The sequence below is a fragment of the Argiope bruennichi genome, chromosome X2, assembly GCF_947563725.1.
Source record: "Argiope bruennichi chromosome X2, qqArgBrue1.1, whole genome shotgun sequence".
NCBI classification, from domain to species: domain Eukaryota; kingdom Metazoa; phylum Arthropoda; class Arachnida; order Araneae; family Araneidae; genus Argiope; species Argiope bruennichi.
In genome coordinates this window covers 85,337,619-85,359,885 of record NC_079163.1, presented here as the reverse complement: position 1 = coordinate 85,359,885, position 22,267 = coordinate 85,337,619, and the positions used below count along the sequence as shown (strand labels likewise).

The following is a 22,267-nucleotide window of genomic DNA, read 5'->3' as shown; positions in this document are numbered from 1 at the left end:
GCAGGTATTTAATTTTGACAGGAGTCCTCGAAACTTCCAGATTTTTCACACCAGGAAAATGTCATAATTTTCCAGAAAATCATTCGATTCATCACATTATTCAACGTGTGTGTTTATTCCACAATATCTGCGTCGTCAGGTAAATACAAAAAAGAAGCACTAGAACAGCAGAAGCCTTTCATGTTATATCGGATTAACTTTCTTACTCGCATGCATGGTGATTCACTTAACAAAAACTCTTACTAAGTCGACGCCTTTCCAAACCAGAGTGTAGTTCAACAACTCAACTACACAATGTACGACGACGGAGGTGTCCATATTACAACTTGAACATTTACCATCTCAGGACTAAAAGTAAGTACATTTTTAGGAAAGAATTTGCCAAAAAGAATAAATTCATGAGTCGTTAATGATCAAGTAAATAAGTACCAGAATAATTTTTCTGATTTTTGTTAATGCAGCTTTGAATTAATGAATTATTCAGTGGATTTCATTCAGTATGGAATATTTCTGTATGCCATTAATAAAATTGAACAATGATTTTAAGGAATGGCTTACTAACAAGCTATAAAATTATTTCCAGTTTATGTTAATATGAAAATAATTTATCATTAATACATTAAGGAATTTAATAAGTCTGATAATTCTCTACAAACGATAATTTTTTATGTCTTCTATATTTAATTTGACTGTATTAAAAATATTTGTCGTGATTTTTAAAACTTTTATCTGTGGATGGAAAGAAAATACTTTTGAATGTGTTTAATATTACGCAGTTGCTAATCATGATTTATTAAAAATACATTTCAGCGTAATGTTACAATTAAAAAATTTTATTAACATATTTTTATAAAAAGTAAAACCTTACTTTTGTTGTTTATGTTAATATGAAAATAATTTATCATTAATACATTAAGGAATTTAATAAGTCTGATAATTCTCTACAAACGATAATTTTTTATGTCTTCTATATTTAATTTGACTGTATTAAAAATATTTGTCGTGATTTTTAAAACTTTTATCTGTGGATGGAAAGAAAATACTTTTGAATGTGTTTAATATTACGCAGTTGTTAATCATGATTTATTAAAAATACATTTCAGCGTAATGTTACAATTAAAAAATTTTATTAACATATTTTTATAAAAAGTAAAACCTTACTTTTGTTGTCATAAATACAACGCCATTTTAGGAGTTTGAGTATTAACTCCTTTAATTAAAATGACGAATCAGGCTCATACAACGAATTACAGAATATTAGATATTTAAATCTGTATTTAAGTTAAAATGACAATTTAAAAAAACTAAAATCGCATACTTAAATTTCGCAGATGTCCTTTCCGTTCTTATAAATATGGAAGTAATTCTAAATATTAAAAAAAAATGTGGCGTCTCACATATACATCATAAGTTCAAGGATTAAACTATGGATTTGGAATTTTCAATGCCTTATTTAATTCTTTCTTCTTCTGTCATTATAATTTATAGTTAATATATGTATATTATTCATAATAAGTCGCCTCTGGCGACCAGCTGGTTCGTCAAGAGTAATGCTTTCTAAAATTTTCAATTAAATATTTATGTTCCTTGGTCTCTTAATAACTTCTTCAGTAAAATATTTTAAGCCACAAATTTCAATAGTCTCATAACAGATATTATTATAGAAGCCTTATGATATTTTGTTAATTGTATTATCTATCTCGCTAATTTGCTGTCAAGCTGAGGTAAGATTTAAATTTGAATTTGAAATGGTAGAGATAACACTTCCATAAACACGAAATGTTTTTGCTTTTGCTGAAAGCAAACATACGAACATGGGTAGAAAATTTTCCGGCCTAATAGGAAAAATAAAAAAATTCTGTTGCTTTCTTTTTCAACGCAGTCTTCTTCCAAAGACATACACTTGCTCTAGCGGTGCGGCAATGCTTGCACCCTCTCTCTGTAAGAGCTATCTTCTAAGGCCTCAAAGTAGGCATTCTTTGCTGAGATGACTTCGATATCAGAACATAATTTCCTTCCAGCCAGTAATTTTTTCAGGTTGGAGAAGAGTTTGTAGTCTGAGGGGACCATATCATGAGAATAGAGTACACGAAGGAGAATTTCAAACTTTAATTCATGAAGTTTTGCCATCACAATGCCAGCCTCGTGGACGGGAGCATTGTCCTAGTGAAACAAAACTTCTTGGTCAAAGCTGGTCTTTTTTCTTTGATTTTGGAATGCAATTTATCCAAAAGATTAGTATAATATTCAGCATTGATGATCCTGTTTTTATTCTAAATAATCCAATAATAAAATTCCCTTAACTTCCCAAAAAACTGCTGTCAAAACCTTTCCAGCAGATGGCGCACTTTTTGCTTGCCGATTCATCCTTCGCTGTCCACTGTTTTAATTGCTGTTTGGTCATTGGAGTGTAGTGATGGATCCATGTCTCATCCACAGTAAGGAAACGCCACAAAAATTCAGTTGGGTCTGAATTATACAGCTCCGATATCGTCATGCGCTGCAGTTTTTGATCCAAGGTCAGCAAATGCGGCACCCATCTTGCTGATAACTTTATCGTACCCAAAATATCGATTAAAATATAATATGTTCGTTTTTAGGTATACCAACAGACTCATCAACCTCTGACAATTTCAATTGGTGATCATTCATAATGTTTTTGTGAACTTTTCTAACGATTTCATCTGTAGTGGCTGATTTTGGTCTTCCAGAACGCTCCGCCTCCAGTGTGCTTGTTTGACCACGTTTAAAGTCTGCAACCCATGTTTCAATAATTGTAAATGAAGGAGAAAATTTCCCAAGTGTATATCTAATTCAGTTGTAATACCCGTTGGAGATAAACCTTTTATAAAAAAAATATTTTATCACAGCTCGCACTTTAGTTTTCTCCATACTCAGCTAAAAACAAAAGACAATTCTAAAAAGCCCAATACAAAAACAACCAAACGCAAATCTTTTGAAATATGTAAGAAGTATTAAACAAAGATGGCACTTTGAAGTGTTTTAGTCAAAGTAATTGCGGGAGCGCCACCTCTAGGTGAGGCTGGAAATTTTTGATCCCATCCTCGTATTTTTTAAAAGTATGACTACCGTAAATCGAATCCTTCGGCAGCGTAATCTTATGTGTACCACAGAATATATTTATAATTTATGCAATATTTCAAGGACTTATTCAATTAACATTTATCTGGTTCATCATAAAATTCAATTTTACCTTCAAAAAGATTTAAATGCAGTAAATAATATTTTATTTCAATCAATAAATGTACTTCGAAAAACATTTATGAAGTCTAAATTTTGTACAGTCCTTCACTCTTATAAATCGTATTCACTAAAATTATCTTGGGGATCTAACGTTTCAATCTTCTACGATCAAGCGTGACTGAGTCATAAAGTTTTGAACATTTATTATTATTTTGCATTATTTATTATTTTAGGATAATCAACAATTCATTATTTTAGACAATCAGTACTGGGAAAAGTTCAAGCGCTGATTGGCGCTGTATTTTCTTCAAGAGGTCGATGGAGAGGTCTGAAATCGCACGTTATTATAGAATGGAGACATCTAATTTTTCATAACTCAATAATTTTTCATTGCAAGAGTGAAACATTTTTTAAAAATATTAGTGTCTCAAGAATATTTTATTAAATATGACTCACAGAACAGAGAATCTGTATAAAAATTAAAAATTTGCAATTTATCAGAACATTAATTGATTCATATAATTAATTTCATTTAGACCATTTTATTACACATGTCAGTTAATAAAGATTTAGAAATAAGCTATTGGGCCCTGATTAGAGTGGATATCCTGTGTATATTGAACTGTTTATATCTTAAATAAAACTAAATGACTGAATTAATAATATAGCTATTTTAAAACATCACAGAAAACAATTTTTCGTGTTCATTTGTTAAAGAAAATATCGAATTTCGTATTTATACCATTTCATAAAAACACGTGCTGAACATTATACTTTCATAGGTTTAGTTTGCAGTAAGAATTAACTTAATATTTCATGTCTAGTTTTTGCAATGTGCTGATAAAAGATAATTTTTCTCACGCTCTCAAAATGTGCTCGTGCAGGTTAGATTTATTTTCATTTTGTGCAAAATAAATCGTTGGTAAACATGATAAAAATATTTTTTAATTTATTAAAAATAGAAATTTTAATTTATAAGTTAAAACATTAATATCCTTGAAAAGATTATTTTTTGTAATTTGATAAAGTAAAAATAAGTTTTGTGCTGCAATATTTTCGGAAGTTATAGAAAGAAAAAGTCAAAATTTCCCTTAATAATTAATTGAAATTTTAATTAAAATTAAAAAAACACTCCGAGGTGCACCTTCCCGTCTTCCAAAGTATTTTTGTACCAAATTTGATAGCTGTAGGTCAAATGGTTTGGCCTATAAAGTTCCAACACACACACACATTTATCTTTATTGTAATTGCAGATATAGAAAGATGTTTACAGCTCTTTATGAAGCTACACGATAAGTGCTACTAACGTCCTTATGCTGATTTTTAACCATGAATTGGTTACAAGAGTAATTTCCAAGCCCCCATATCAACTTCTAAACCTACATTTCATATCAGTATCTGGGCAGTTAAAGATTTTACATTTAACAGCTACCTAAAGGTGACTTGTCTTTGATGGAATCAGAATTCGAATCCAAGACTCGGATCCAGTCACCAGATTATTAAGGTTGAACAAGGAAAATTTTATGGGAACATTTTTATTTGTTTTAACTCTTTAACCACTCATCTGCAAACAGCTTTTGAATTTTATTTTGTTCTATTCAGTGACGTATATTCCTTAATGCTCAATTAGTATCTAACTAACAAACTTAGCTTTTAAAAAATGATTTATGTTTTTAATATTATTTTATTGAAATTAATAATAATTGATTTTATCTCATTTAATCGTGCTTTTATTTATCTATTTTTACTTTTGTGGGCATCTGTTTAATTATAGACAGCATACCCCAGAATTAAACATGCCACTCAAAATGTTTTGGCCACACTGTGAAATATTTTCTTGCTATATACCACAAATTAATCATCATTATTGAAGTTTTCGGCGTTACAAGGCCCTAAGATTATTATTCGTGAACGAATACTCAGTAAGAAGACTTAAACTAAGAATCGTTTAACCTTCTCGCTGCGTATCCCCAGATTTCCACGGGCAACGTAGAAGTAGCAAAATTTGCGCAACCCGCGATTTCCGCGGGGATGCATTTTTCCGCCTCTTTAGCTGTGCAATCCGCTTTTTTGTTGTTGTTGTTCATGGTTTCATTTCGGCATATCTGGTTCATTCAGATCTGGGTTAACAAATAGCATTAGTTGCCCATGGTTCTGAGAAATATACAATATTGTTTTGCAACATTTTGCGGGCTCTTTTCAAAGCTCAAAGATGTCTGGCAGGAAACGTTTCGCAATTTTTGAACCTATTTTGATAAAAGAATTACGCAGCGAGAGTGTTAACCCCTTAAACGTATTGCACATGCATCATACGGAAATCGAAATACCCCTTTTCAAATCTATAAGCTGAAAGTAAATCGTTCTAAAATACTATAATTTGAAAGGAACGTTATACATAGTCCACAAAAACCTATGATTTTTAATTGTATTACATGGACAGCACATTATCGAAATGAAATACTGTATCTAATTAGATAATAAATGTATAGTTAAGAGGTTATATTAGGCTATTTCTAATCAATATGAAGTAACTTTCTCTAAGCCAAAATGTCTGAAATATATATTTTTTTTACCATCAAAATTTCGGATCTGAAAAGAACAAAATTCTGTTGTCATTGATTTATATGGAAAGCATTGTAATGTATTCAATAGATTATCACTCAAAAATAAAACTTCTGAAGATTCAAGTTTTTCAAATGATATTGGGAATTTTTTCCCCCATTTCATCTGTAAGAAAAAAAGCTCGCGTATATAGTTTTAAAACTACTTATATTTATACAAATAATCTATCATTTAGACATTTAGGATCAAAAACTAATGACATGGAAATTTTAGTAACAAATCTCGAGAACAGGTTCGAATTCCAGCTTTTAAGCTTCATACAAATAGCCTCACAGACTATTAGGATGAGCTTGGAATTGAAATCCACATTTGTGTCAATGAATTTTTATGTTGTTGTTGTCGTGTCCATGGAAATGCAAAAGGTGAGGAAAGAAAATCTCAGATATTGTCAAAGGTCCGGAGGACCACTGCCGTCAGCTTTGGTGCATCAGAACTTCAAAAAATCTCCCAAAGTGGATCCATCAGAAGCAACCAGCCAAGCTCTAAGATATCTGCAGTAATAGATCTGCAGCATTCGAAGATGTGTCTCGGTGTGAGCTGAGTTTCCGGGCAGTTCTTGCAGTAAATATAGGTTCTTGTCTCATAAGGAAGGATCTTCATTCCCTTATAGTGATTTGTTCTTATGTAATCTAGCCAGTACAGTTGTTACATTCCAGGGGAAATCAAAGTCAGTGATTAAAGCCTTCCTAGAGGGCTGATTTATAAGTCTATATCTGGCCACGGCGTTCGCATCCGCAAGAGTGATGGTGGAACTAGATTGAACAAGATTTCGTGCCTCTTTGGCCAAAGCATCCGCGCACTCATTACCCTCGAAGTTTACATGTGCAGGTATCACTACATCACACAAGATTTCCTCTTAGCCTGAGAAAACCATCAATTCATTAATATTTCATTATTCTATAGATAATGAATTTTTATGAAACAAATGTTAAAAACTTAGCTCATCTCCAAAGATTCGAAAAGTCAGTGGTTTGTTATCTTTGGTCTGAAAGAAAATTTCTAAAATTTCATACTATTTCTAAATCTGCCTGAAGAATTTTCCTACTGGAAGCTTTATATATATTCATTCATAAATTTGTTCGTAACCAGTGCCTTTATATTATATATATGGGAAACATTATAAATAATTAAAAGGCGAATCATGGTTTTCTGCTATTTTTCCCTCCAAGAAATCCAAAGCGGGTAACAATGTGGGTGCGGCTGTAATGCTAAGGCATGAGATATTCTCAGAACGATTGCACAGATTTTGCTCCGTTTTCACATTGGAAATTTATGCTATATACAGGGCTTTGATAAAAATAGCAGAAAAGGATTATAAAAGAAATATTTTATACACAGACTCCAAAAGCGCAATCGAAGCTCTCAAAAATGTTTCTCCTTCAAGTCATCTAATAGTGGCGAAATGTGTAGAATATTATATTTATTTATCAGAGAAAGGTATACAGATAATATTTTGTTGGATTCCTGGGCACTCAGGAATTCATTGAAATGAAAGAGTTGATAATGCTGCAAGAAGTTGTACAGCAATAGTTGAAAATTTTGTTTCTTTAAATGATGCTTTGCAAGCTATCAAAAATCATCTTGAGAAAAAATGGCAAAATGCTTTGGACCAGAAAGATAAAAATAGGCTGCACGAAGTTCAGCTCTTGGTAAGATCTACAAAAAATAATAATTTAAGGCGAAGACAATCAATTCTATTAAATCGTCTTGAAATCGAACTAACACACAGCCATCTTTTCAATTCAGAACCAGCGCCTACATGCTCCTCCTGAACCTACATGCTCCACCTGCAATTGTCTTTTAACCATTAAGCATATTCTGGAGCAATGTCCTAGTTTTAGTACATTTAGACGAAACCATTTTGGTAAAAATAATATTGAAGTAAAAGACTTGCTGAAAGATAATTCCCGCCCAAATTTGTTTTTGTTTTTACATGACATTGGAATTGATAAGCTCCTTTGAGTTTGTTTTTTTAATTTTTTTATGTGTGTGTCTTACTTGGAACATTGTATATCAAGATAAATCAAGCGTTTGGCGCAGCATGGCCAAATATGGCTTTTGCGCCACTAAAACAAACCAAACCAAACCCTCCAAGAAAATGTTAATTTTGATGGTTAATTAAAAATACTTATAAAATAGACGTATAAAACAAAGTTCATCCGCTCTATGGAGGTAATTTCTAAGATATTAGAGACAGACAAATATTCCCAATTGAAAAATGTTTTGAAGGAAGTAAAGAATTATTTTTATGCTGTTTGAGTTTATAAATACAATGCTGAAAAAATTAAGAAATCCAAATTTTTACTCCTGCTTCAGTATCCTGTTAGTTATGCATATTTATAACAAAATGTTCCACTCTTTTGAGAAAAGAAACTGACCGATTTATGCAACTTTGAATTTTATTATTTTTAAACCAATTCAGCTGCCGCCTTGAGAAAACTATTGAGGAGAAACCTTTTTAACAGTCATATTAGCATTGTTAATAAACATGAATTTTCGCTGAAAAATTTTGATTATAAGTGCTGGTAGGTCTCGTCATTGACCTAAAAAGCAAAGCTGTTTCTGCTTAAAACAAATTGGTTGCTTGAATGCAGGCAAACACAGCTGAAAAACCTAACTACGATCCACGCATTGTATATAATGAAACACCTTACATCAAAGAAAATACATCTTCAAAAATGGTAAATTGATATGCATCTTTGAAGCGAGTTGCTCTCAGCTGCCAGACTGGCTACTGAAGATGTTCCTCTAAATGACACAAAAATGCGGTTTCGTTCAACTCGGAAGTCCTCCAAGAAGGCAATTTACTCTTATATCAGAAACTTCTGCCTCGGCTGCTCAACAAAGTAGATTTGACCGATTTAAAATTTAAAATTTCCCTTTGTCATGAATTCTTGGCACATCAAATGGACTAGAAATGCTTGATAAATGGACTAAATGCTTGATCTAATAACGAATTAAAATAATCTCAGCTACATTCTTATCCAATAGCGACGATATCATAGAATCGGAAGCGGCTAGTCTATTAGGTTTGCAGAGCTGCAGTAACTTTTAAGATTATTTATTTTAATGCATTTTCGTTTTGTTTATCTAATTTTCTTGGTTTCCCAATCTTAGAGCTCGATGCTGTTTGCTTTCTTTTTCATTCTGAGGGTTTGCGTATCAATAAAAATGGAGAAAAGCAATCAAAACACAAAAATAAGACATGAAATAAATCCACAAACAGAAGAAAGGCAAGTCGGGGCTGTTCATCGGGCAACCCAAGGAAGCACACTGCAAACAGAACTGATTGATTTGAAGGCCAAAAGCAACGCTTCAAATTCAGAGTTATTAGAGCTGAAGTTGGACGAAACGTAGCTTGAAGTGTAATCATCTGATTCCCCCCCCCCCTTGTTGACTCAACAGAAATATGTTAGATTTATTAAACATTAATTTTCTTTTATTAAAGGATACTTTTCGAAAAAAAGGAACATAGATAAAAATCTAAAATACTATTCAGATAAAAAAATTTCAAAGAAGGGACAATTAGTATTAATTATCACATGTGTAAATCTGAACATATAAAAATCTATGAACGTTTCAGATCATTTATTATGATTTTTTTTATATTCATTTTTTTCGACGAGATAATCGACCTCTATGGGCGGAGGTGGAAGTTTGTATGTAAGAGGAGGAATGATATTTTTATTTTTACATATTGAGTCATCCCTTTAACTCTAGAACTACCGGTCCAGTCAAAATGACTGGTTAACCTCTTGTAGAATCTATGTCTATCTCTAGTAGTTTTAGTGTTAACGTAATTTTCTATTGATAAAACTACAAGGAATTTATATCACATACTAGGTATTTAATATGTTTGAGAATGCAAAACTTCATATCTGACTTTTAAGTAAAAAAAATAATAATAATGTATGAGTAAAATATTTTTTTTTTAAATTGTAATCTCTTGATAAATATTTTTTACAGCTGGGCTAATTTTTAAGCTAATGATTTGTCACTGCATAGAATATGATATTTCTGAAACAATAGATGATTCCAGAATGTATTTACCTGAAACCAGCTCCCTTCCCTACATTGACCATATAAAATATCCAAATCGAGGGAGAAACGTAGTTTTTGTGCAGTTGATAAAAGCCCAGCTATCGCGTAGAATAAGTTGAATAAAATCATGTTATCCTTCAAAAATTCACAGAAAGCAAATTTAATTTCACTTGCAATCTTTATCGTGCTTTTTTTTTTTTATCATGATTGACGTTTTTAATGGATTTACTTAATCGATTTATCTCGTTTTGTAATGGGATCACTTACCTACCCCCCCCCCCCCCATTTTTTTTTATCATACTGTTAGTGAATATATGTGCGAAAGTTCCTGCGGCATTAAACCGTATTTTCCTTTACCTTCTTGTATGAGTGAAATTTTTAATATCATACACTGTATACTCGTCTTTTTAAACAATGCTAAATGCGACATTTCATTTTTAATATGAAACTTTAAATTTATGTATCTAATAAAGGTTTTAATTTTTTAACCGTAGATTCAATATATTTCCTATTGCTTTAGCATAATAATATAGTCCTTTTGTGCTGTAAAACTTCAAAGCTTTTTCATTCACTCACCAAATTTCCTAATTACTTGTTTCAAAATAATGACTTCAAAATAATTAATAATTTCAAAATATGTTTGATAATTTATGAAAACTGTTTTCAAATTTTGTAGAGAAAATATCCAACATGGCTATACTAAATGATAAAGAAGACAAAGAATGGACATCCAACGTCATGTACAGCCAGCATCCGTCCTTACGGAAGCTGGAACCAATCGAGAAACAATATCTGCTGGCGGTGGAAAGAGGAGATATCGTCAGAGTAACCAGGTGAGTTATCTTCTTGTATATTTACAAGTGTGAAGGTTGCGATTTATTTTTTTATAAAATAAAGCAAACTATCCATAATATATCTAATCCATCAGTGAATATTGCTACTAATGCAGATTTATACTCTTTTACTTGGCTAGTACTTGGAATTTTTTCTGAAGTACAGTGTAATGATTTGCTTGGTTAATTGATGGTACTAATATTCCAATGTTGATGTGAGGGTAGTTCAAAAAATAAGGTAAATAGTCTTCTGAGAGAAAAGGTTTATTCACAAAAATAAAGAGATTGTCAAAAGTAGAATGATAATGGTACATATCACTTTTGAATACAGTCATCACTATTGTTGAAACATTTCTGCCATTGATAAACCAATCTATCATAACCGACAAAGAAATCAGGGTCTAAGTCACGGAATCAAATAACAATGGCGGTCGGCATCGATTCTGAATTACTTTCTTCGTCTGTGATATTAGATGATACACCCACGTTTCGCCCCCGTTGATATAGTGCAGGTATCATCAATTAATTAATTAGCATAATTTAATTTTGATTTCAAAATGTCACTCCTTGATAATGTAGGGCAAGGGTGGCCTCGTGGTAAGTTCTAGGCTTTGGTATCGAAGTTTTTTAAATTCGCAACCCAATTCCATTGAAATGCCGCCATATAAACAGATCTGGAGCATATTAAATGCGTCAGGGCCGAATGACCTCTGTCTAGTATGTTACGGATCTTTGGGAAATGTGGGTGTCACCCTCTTCGTCTGATAGCTGTTCAAAATTATGAGATCCATCCCAAAATAACCCTAGTATTTGAGACAAAAATAATTTCAAGCTTCATAATGTTTATAATAATGAATTATAAATCAAAGATTAAAAAGTAAAACGTAATTAAATTCTTTTATTAATATACGCACTTATATTAATAAAAGAATATTCTTACAAAACGGCGGCTTTTATTAAATTCACTCATTATTCCCTGGTAGGAAATGATTTGGACTATCATATCCAATTAAAAAGTGAGATTTGAACTAAATTCCATCTAAAGTCCAACCTTTTAAGAAAGGAAAAAAAGCTGTACTAAATTTGATCTCAAAATCCAATTAAAATAAGAAAAGATATTAATTAATTGAAATTAAATAAATCAATTTAAAAATTCAACACATTTTAGTGAAACCTTTTAGTTATAAATTATTTGGTTTATTTCTACTAATAAAATCTAAAAGTTTACTATGATATTGAAGGTTCCATGATTTTTGTGCGGCAATTATCACAAACCGTAGTTTAAAAAGTATTGGTGTCGAACCACCTCATAATCTAATTATGTATTATTTTGGAAATGAGTCTAATTATTTCCTCGTTTTACATTTGCATGCTGTTTTAAAATAAGAATTATTGCTGTATATTTTTACTTATAATGCTCTTTAATTTCTGTAGAATGTTAGAAATGGTGAAAAAAAATCCATCTCTCAAACTCGATGTCAACTGTAAAGATCCAGTGGGACGCTCAGCTACTTTGATGGCTATTGATAACGAAAATTTAGACATGCTTGAGCTTTTGCTTGAGAATGGGATAGAAAGTCGAGATGCTCTCCTGCATGCAATTAATGCAGAGTATGTGGAAGCTGTTGACCTGTTGCTAGAGCATGAGGAAATGATTCACAAAGAGGGGGAACCCCATGTAAGTTACTCTTATGGCTTCAGACAGTTATTTTGCTTATAATATATTTTTTATTTGCATTAAAATGGTTTCCACTGTGAACAAGTCATAATTCGAGGAATTATAGAAACTTATTAAAATGGCTTTACTTAAATAATCTTACTTTAAGAAAATATATTCAATGAACTAAACTTAAATATGGTTTTTAACATAAAATAAAGCAATAGATGTTTTTTTAAATAAAAATATGCCATATAAAAGTCTATTTACATCCAGAATTTCAAATAAATCTTTAAAATTTTATATATCAAAAATATGCATTTAACATTTTAATTAATGATTAAAATAAATCAATTTCTTATGAATATAAAAGGTGTTGGATTAGTTTCTTTAAATTTCATGGTGTTTCTTTTTTTGCAAACCATGTTGAAATATTCACGCTTGCTTCTCGCTGAAAAAATATTTAATTTTATTTGAGCAAATATTTAGATGCAAGAGCGCTGAAGAAATAAATAGATTTTAATTATTTAATTATTTTTAATGGCAAGTAACAACCATTCGGAAATTTAATGAGTTTTTTTTTTAATAATTTTTTTTTTCACTCAGTGCTCAGAGCTGAAAGAATTTGTTCATTTCGTTGAATTTCTAATACACAATTTTATTTATATATAGATTATAAAACACAATTATATAAGATAAAAATTAAACCATACAACAGTAATGATCATCATTTAGGCTCGTCTAGCTGTCAAACACCTTTTTGCGGTAGCGGTGTCTTAACGGTAAGGCCTCGTTTTTAGTCACGAAACCCCTGTTTCACTAAAGGAGTAAGGAGAAGGGGACTGATTCACGTTGAATATCACGTAGGTCAAACGACCTGCTAGTGGTGTGGTGAGGAAGTTCTGAGAAGAGGATGGTAACTCGATTATCTTCCTCGTTATTTGACCGTGGTTCAAATGACTATGAGTGTCCAGTCCCAAAATAATTCCTATGTTGTCGCAAACTAGATATTAATATAACTAAACTAAATGAATGTAAACCAAGACATAACTCTTTTTCCGAAGTTGGACATGAGGTACAGAGTCACTTTCTCTGTTTTCTTGTAATGATGAATCATAACTTTTGTAGTATATATTTTTTCTCTAATAGTAACTCTTTTATGAAATTTCAATTCATATAAAAATTTTTAATGAAATTTGGAATTTCTAATCTTGAACATTAGTACAGGAATGTGTAAATACAGATCTTAGGATATACCGCAAAAACGTCAAATTTCATGATTGATACCTGTATCCTAAGATAGTTATCCATTCGTAAAGCAAACATATTTACTAAATATGTATCAATCAACAATAACAGTAAGTTTGAATCAAGGTGAACACAATGTAGATTATCTTGTGAAAATTTAACAAGCAACAAAATTTGGCTTATGAAAGCAAATGTTGTTTTTTTATTGTTGTTGTTAAAAAATTTTAATATACTTTCCAGTGTCATTAAAGTAGAGAAATATCATATTTTCAGAGCTGGGAAAAAGTGGATAGAGACATTTCGACCTTTACTGCAGAGATAACACCTCTAATATTGGCAGCTCACAAGGACAACTACGAGATTTTGAAGATCTTACTTGATAGAGGAGCTACATTGCCTATGCCGCACGATGTTCGCTGCCGTTGTAGAGATTGCGTCCAAGCCATGGAAGAAGATTGTTTGTGCCATTCGAGATCACGAATCAATGCCTATCGTGCATTGTCTTCTCCATCTTTGATCTGTTTGTCTTCAATTGATCCGATTCTTACTGCATTTGAGCTTTCTTGGGAGTTAAGAAGACTAAGTTTGGCAGAAAATGAATTCAAGCAAGATTATATTGTAAGCATCAATTTTCTACAGTTCTGACTTTTTTGACGCTGAAGTACATTGAAACCTCTCTAAGCGGCCCTTCTCCATTTCGAGAAAATTTGGCCGCTCAGAGGGAGTGGCAGCTTTGAAGAGTTTTCTTTACAATTGCAAAATAATTATTATAATACATAGTATAAACAGGACTGACACATGACAGTTTGAAACTTATCCAAAGTAAAAATAGTATATATATATATTTACATTTTATTGAAAAACGATACAATTTTACTCTTTGTTATGTTTCTCAGAAACAACCTTTTTTTCAAGTTCGTTTTTCAGTTTTAAAATTAAATCTCTAAACGATTCATTTGTTATTGCGTCGGAATTTCCGATGACTTCATCTATTTTCCTCAAAGTCGCTTGAGTTGAAAGTTTAAATGGGTTATGGTTTAAAATCGTATAGGAAAATTCCTCGCCAGAGACAAAATCAGCGCCTGAAAGGCACAATAAATTCATTAATAGAAACGTTTAAACACATAACATACTATTTAATTAATTGAAATCAATCTTAAATTAATTTTAGATTTCATTAAAGGCATTTAAAAAACGCTTACCTTCGATAGATGCGTCAATAAAAAGACGTTTCTCTCAATCAGAACTTGCATCAAAGCACTCCACATCATTCTCTATTCCAGCAAGTTTCAAGAACTCTGCTAATTGATCTTCCACCGTTGATTCGTCAAATATATCTAATTGTATTTCGATTTCTCTGCTACTGATTTCTCTGCTAACGAAACATTTAGTGATCATTTCTTGGCTTATTTTTTCCAGGAGGTTTTAATCCAATTAGGAACCTTTCTGACAAAAATTTTCTTTGAAAGTTCACTAGCACTTTCGCATCCATCCATATGTGCAATGACATGCCACAGAGCGTATTGTCTATATTTCATCTTGCAAACATTTTATAACACATTGATCCAATGGCTGAAGTTTAAATGTTGTATTTGGAAGTTGAAATAACAGTTTAACATTTGTGAACGGGGCTCCATGTGTATGACACGCCGCATTGTTCAACACAAGGAGTACTTTCCTGGCTTGATTCCTCATTTTTTTTTTTTTTTTTTTTTTTTTGTAAAAGTTTACCAGCCGTTTTTCAAAAAAGAATGTCATCCATGCTTTTTCGTTCCCGCACCAGGACACATCAAGACGGTTTAAATCTCTTCCTTCAAAACACTAGTCTTTGGATTAAAAGCCCTGGTCTGGTCTTAAATGACCTGGGCTTCTCTTTCTCTTCAGCTGCGCTCACTCAAAAATTAATGTTCAGCCACTTCTTCAGAATTTTTCCACCTTTGGCTTCTTCTGATTTTTGAATCATTTTATTGGGAAAAGCACGAAAACAGAGTACTGTTTCGTTCATGTTGAATATGCCCTTGTCATCATATCCAGCCAAATACAATGGAAGACGTTCCTGTCAGCTTTCACATGAACTGAGGTCTATGTCGGTCCCTTCACCACACACTGATCGAAAAGTGATGTTATTCCGTGCGTGAAATCTGTAAACCACACATTGCTGACAGAGAAATTTTCAATTTCCAGAGCATCCACAAGTTATTTTGCCTTGTGTTGAATCATAGGGCCACTAACAAGAACTTTCTTCGCACAAACAGTTTTAAATCATTCCAAAACAGCTCCATTTACGTCGAGATATTTTTCGTGACTCATCCGTTTGATACCACGACATTTAAAGTCTTCGTATTCTTTCAAAATTTAATTTTATTTTCTTTAATGATTTTGGTGATTTGCTTTCTTCCACAGTTAAATAATTCAGCTAACTTTCTCACCGATTTGCTGTTCTCATATTCATACAGAACTTGAATTTGTTGTTCGAGATTTAGAAAAACGCGCTTCGAAATCGTTGCAACTCAGATCGATGACCAACTAATGAAAGAAGCGTGAATGACGTTTTTGTTCCAAAATTATCGGAATCCACTAATAGCCAATAGGAAGCAAGAAATACTAACGGCCTTTAACCTTTTTTTTTTTTTTTTAAACTCGACCTTAAACCTTTCGGCTCATAATTTGAAACTAGAAGTGATTACATTTTCCTGAAAAATGAGCTGGGCCCACACGGCGGCCGTTCAGAGATGGTTGTGTAGCCGTTGCTAGGGTTTATTTTAAGACTATGTCTACGGGCCGAAAAATTCGTGCTACGAAAAATTGGCCATTCGAAGAGATTTCACTGTACTTATTACTACTCACAAAATATAAACAAAAAAACAGACGTGTAAACAAATGTAATAAAGTGATGATATTCAAATGATGATTATTAAATTTCTACCTTAATTATCGACTATAACATACTTTTTACTATCTTGTATACGAAATATGCAAAGAGAAAAATTGCAATCTTCAAAAAATTCGAATACGACATTTTGACGAATTTCCACGTTTCAGACCTCCATGAGTCTCACAAACTCATTTTTGGAATTTTGTTTCTATGTCTGTCTGTTTGGGAACACGATCATTCAGAAATGCTTTGAGCTAGATGGAGGAATTTGGTATATGTCTTTACACCAAATTTGCAGATTTCTTTCAAATTTTGAACTAAATTCCTTCACAGGAAGTCTTCCTGTACGGTTATCTTAATATACGTTAAAACGATAACTGCAAAACGAAACAGGCTAGATGGATAAAATGTGGCACACAGATTTAACATCCAAAGAATAGATACGAGTCAAATTTTATACCAGATCTGTCTAATGGTTGACCATCTCTCGGTATTAATTTTGCTTGCATATAAACGCGATAATTTAAAAGAGGTAACAACTTAAGTAAATCAAATTTACCTAAAAACTTACCTACAAAATAAGATTTGTATCAAATATTGAACCACATTTGTCAAAGGGTTGATTCTCTGATGATCTGTGCTTTCACAAGTATGTAAATGCGACAATTCAAAAACGCAATGAATTAAATACATGAAATTTGTTCTTGCGACTTAAATTGGCATTTATGGAAAATTTTGGTTTTAATTGGTTTGGTTTGGGTTTTTTTTAATGAAATCAGAAGTGAAGTATCAAGTAAATGTTAATAATAAATGTTAATGCACAAGTAAATGTTTTGAATTTAAAATATCAAAGATACATTAAACTCAAAGTAAATTCCAAGATTTTATGGCACAATGGGCTTTACATTTAATCGTTTTTCGAAAAATTTGACACTCTTAAATTATTAATGCAGATATGCAGGAAATAGAAAAATGTTTATTTTTTTAGTAACAAACTGATTTTTAACCGCGCACTACACAATGATGCACAAATTTAGAAATCTCATCTTTCCTCGTAGCTTTAGGGTTTCATAGTTGTAAGACAAGTCTTATGTTCTGCTTCTTAAATAAATCTCATCACCTGTAGAATTTTTATGTGATAATTTTTCTTAAAAACGGCATTTTAGTCGCATCCGTTTTTCATGTGTTAGTTTATGATGCTGTTTTGTTTGAAAAATAACTTATAAAAATAAATAATGGTAAAATTTTCCAAAATCTTTTGAATTCAGATTTTGTAAAGGTTTGTGCTTTATTTGTGTGGTTTTTATGTATTCAATGTCAATATAGTTGCAGGAATGTATCATGTGTATCCACTTAAGTTCAATTTTTAATTATTATTCATATCTCTGACAATCATTGGTATAAAAATACTAATTTTATGAATAGAAGTAAGTAAAACCCCAAACATTTTCTTCATACTTGTTTTATAATCAAATCATTCATGAGAATTTTGCCCAAAATGTTCTTTTCTTCATTCGCGTATAACGACAAGAATCTAACTTTAAAAGATTCTAAATCTTATTTATTACCAAACACACGAAATTTCTACTATTTGACAATTTGAAAACTGAAGGATATTTTACTGATAATTTTCTTCCATAGGAATGCGTAGAAAATATTTATACATATAGGAGTTTCATTAACATGATGCATATGCCCAGCATTTTAACCAGCTTTAAATGTTTCCACTTATTGAGGGTGTATTCATAAAATAAAAGATTAAAATTATGATTGTATCTGCAAAGCTTCTCAATCTCAATCAATGATTAAAAAGGTGCATTTTGTAAACCTTGTACCTTTCTAGCAGCTTATTAATTAACGAGTCATGCTTAATTTTTATATCTAAATAGTTAACATTTAAAGACTTTAAATGGATGTCAGTCTGTTTTATCAAAATGCGAAGTATATTTCAAAACGACATACGTTCATTTTTTTTTTCTTTTTAAAATTTCCTTTTCTCCCCAGAAACTTCGAAGCCGTTGCCAAGATTTTGCTACGGCATTATTAGATCATGCAAGAAGTTCTCGCGAGTTAGAGATGGTACTCAATTATGATCCCACCCGACCACCTTACCAACATGGGGAACACATGCCTCTTGCAAGACTGGAAATGGCCATAAAATACAAGCAGAAGAAGGTTTTTCTATTTGTGTTTTCTCATTATTATTTTGAAATCATGTTTCAATAATAGCAAATCAAATACAATCTTTTATATTTTTTTCTAGTTTATTGCTCATCCTAATGTACAGCAGTTATTGAGTACATTATGGTATGATGGACTGCCAGGATTCAGAAGACAAAATCCTATATATCAGCTTTGGGATATAATCAAAATAGGAGTCTTATTTCCCTATTATTCTGTATTCTATATGCTTTTCCCTCATACGCAAACAGGACAACTCGTTCGCAAGCCCTTCTTCAAATTTATTATTCATTCTTTCTCTTATTTATTTTTCCTCTGTAAGTTTACATTTTTTTCCCACCAATTTTCTTAGGATTAAAAGCTGTTTTGTTTCTTTGTGATGCTAATTTTTTTTAATGTAACAGTTTAAATATTTTTGTAAGGCTAAGCACTAAATATGTCTATATATGAAAGCTAAAATATGTTTTATACTAATTTATTTCCACTCACTCATAACATTTTCTTCTGAAACATAAATTGAAATTGCAGAAATGTAACAATCTAGTAATTTTTCAATTCTTGAGAAGAATATAAATTAATAGAGTAAAAAAACTTCTGCAATATAAAAAAAACTGTTCCGACATTTTTACTAATTTTTTAAGTTTCATGTAAATAAGAAAGGAAATACAGTTTATAAATCCAAGTTAACTTTACATTGTGACTCTGAATGCTTCAAACAGTGACAAGAATCATCTTTTTTATGGTGAAAAGAATGCTAATTTTGAAGCTGTAAAAAAAGCATATCAAACTCGAACGCTAATACTAGCCAAAATAGAAGATCGAAGATTATGTAGGCAGCTAGAAGAGATTAATTTTGCAGAAACAGAGTTTTATATTCAAAACCGGAGCACAAAAAAAAATTATTAAAAAATTATAATGTTCTTCATATCTCAGAATTTACATTTCTTTTCCACTCGAATCTTTCCTTGGAGTACACGAATCTTTTTCCATATAATGCATAAATAATTGTTAACGCCTATTGGTAATTTTAAAAATGGAAATGATTTCCGTTGCAAAATTTTCCAATTTTATTAAAATTTGGCTGACAAACATTCGTAAAATTCAGATAATTCCATTTCTTTAAGATTTGCCTTCGAGTCGAGAATATGTTCTTTTACTTACACATGAAAATTCTAAGCCTAAGAAAACCGAAGAGAGGAACATGTAATTCATAAATTTTTAAACTTTTGAAATTAACTTAGCATGTTTCATGCTTCTAAGATTAGAATTTTGTAATCGGTTTTTCCTTCATTTCCTTATATACTAGAGTTCTGAAATTTTGCAGTTATTCGATCTCGGTGATAATAGAAAATTTTAAGAATTTTAAAGCTCTTGATTGTATATACAATTAAAAAAAAGGATTTTACAATTTCAGAAATATTAATTTATTGAGTCCATAATATCTATAAATATAAATTATAAAATAAAATAAAGACTAAAAACTAAGAAATATCAAAAATAAATATTTCTAAACATGCCTTTATTAATGTAGTTAAAATACGATTACACAAAGTTAAACATGAGTAAAAAATTCCAATCATTCACTGAAACTTAAAATATGTTATAAATGTGATTAAAATTGCAGTTACTTAGGAATATTTCTATTAAGGTCATAGAATTTTACGATTCTGTTTTAACATCCATAATTTGATCAATAATTAAAAGAAAGAAATTAAGATATTTTGAGAAAATAAGAATTAAAATATTTATCCTTCGAAGAAGAAGATTAGGAGTGCGAATTAAAATATTAAATATGTGGACTATGCATGAATTATTTTAAACTGAACTGCTTAATAATGGCATTTTTTTCTCATAGTTCTGCTGATACTAGCATCTCAACGGGTTGAGACTCTAATAGCTCAGTGGTTTGGAAGCGAAGAAATGCAGCTTCATTCGCATGAAGCTCTTAAAAAACAGCGGGGACAATTACCAACTGTTCTAGAAACAGTAATATTGTTTTATATTATCGGTAAGTTCGAATAAAAAATAAAAACTTCATTTTATAAATTATTATAAACTATCTTGTATATTTTTAAAGCTCTACATCTTTCAAATAATCTTTTAATTTCTACGTATATTTTTAAATTAATGCTTAGTAGCAAAAGCCTATTAATAAACGGAAAAGAATAAGATTTTTAGGGATAATAAATGTATAAAGTTTTAAAAACTTTTATTAAACAAAGAAATAAAATTTTTACTTTTTTTACTATCAAACTTTAACTAAGAATATTTTGTGGTATCCTATTATGAAACTTAAATCAACAGTTCTCTATAAAAAATCAATCCTATTAATTTTAGAAGTTTTTGACACAGTTTAACAAAAAGTGATACTACTGAGGATTTCTAGAAAGTATTTAGTTGATTAAATAAATTAATTAAATTAAACATTTTCATGATGTGGGAATAAACAATTTGTTAACCTGTTTAATTTAACCAGCTTTAAGAAATAATGATGATTTGCGAAGAAAAATGTACTTCTAATTTTTATAATTCAAGTCCTCTTAATAATTTATTAAATAAATGCAATATTTAATAATTTATACATCAAAACTAATAAAAATTTTGAAAAATGATTCTTGTTTCCTTAAAAAAAAGGAAAATATCCATGTTACAGCTTTTCAATCCAGACAGTGGCGGATTTCCGATTTGGCAGTCTAGAACTGAAGGAAGTCAAAGAAAGGACAATTAAAAAATGTTATTAGCTTAGCTACCAAATGAATAATATTTTTAAAAATATTTTTTCAACGGATCATAAGATATTAGGACTACAATGAGTGTCTGCATTAAATAATTAAATCATTTTAAATAAATTAATGTATAATTAATTTTATATTTATAATATATAGGAATACTAAATGTTCATTATTTGTTTATGCTAAATTCCATTTGACTTCTGTAGAGTAATAATTTTTAATATTATATTTATTTGAAGTTAATTATTTACATTTCCCTATGATCTTCCATAATAACTAAATACTTTTATTTATAAGGAAATCATTAACTACTATCAGGGATTAATTTTCCAAAAATTTTATTACACCGGTAATTTTTCTCAATGCTATGCAGATTAAAAATTAAATGAAATATATGTATTTTCACAAAGTTAATAGAATAAAACATTAAACTAAACTAAGTCACCATCATGTTAAGTAAAAGAAAATTTGTTTGAGCATCCAAATTTGAAACTAATTTGAAAAGTTATTTAAAGAGGTGCCTTATAATACACACTCCCTAGGGTTGTCACTATGTCCAGGATATTATTCATCATATTTAAACATCTTATTGATTAAGCCATTTGATAGAGAATGTTTTTTTTTTTAATTTTCAATAACGAAGAAGTTTAAGACACTATCTAAAAAAATCTGGCAGTAGATGCTATCCTTTCATTCGATCACAATTTATATAATAAGAACTTAGCTGTTGTGACATAATTTTTTCAAAGTGTAATTAAATTTATAAATAATGCACAGTAATTTATATTTCATCTAATATTTAGAATGATTTATTTACCCAAGTAATATAACTATACAAGTCATACTGAATATATTCAATTATTGAAGAAATCAA

The 22,267-nt window shown here is 30.5% G+C and overlaps 1 protein-coding gene across 1 annotated transcript in view; it reads left to right on the top strand.

Moving 5' to 3' along the window:
* The first annotated feature begins 257 nt into the window (after nucleotides 1-257).
* LOC129960766 (transient-receptor-potential-like protein) overlaps nucleotides 258-22,267 on the top strand; it is a 45,500-nt gene continuing 23,490 nt past the window's right edge. The window contains exons 1-7 of the mRNA XM_056074393.1: nucleotides 258-354; nucleotides 10,544-10,700; nucleotides 12,135-12,378; nucleotides 13,879-14,223; nucleotides 18,485-18,655; nucleotides 18,744-18,978; nucleotides 20,517-20,669. Of these exons, the coding sequence (XP_055930368.1) occupies nucleotides 10,558-10,700; nucleotides 12,135-12,378; nucleotides 13,879-14,223; nucleotides 18,485-18,655; nucleotides 18,744-18,978; nucleotides 20,517-20,669 (1,291 nt within the window). The 5' untranslated portion in view covers nucleotides 258-354; nucleotides 10,544-10,557. The remainder of the gene's footprint in view (nucleotides 355-10,543; nucleotides 10,701-12,134; nucleotides 12,379-13,878; nucleotides 14,224-18,484; nucleotides 18,656-18,743; nucleotides 18,979-20,516; nucleotides 20,670-22,267) is intronic.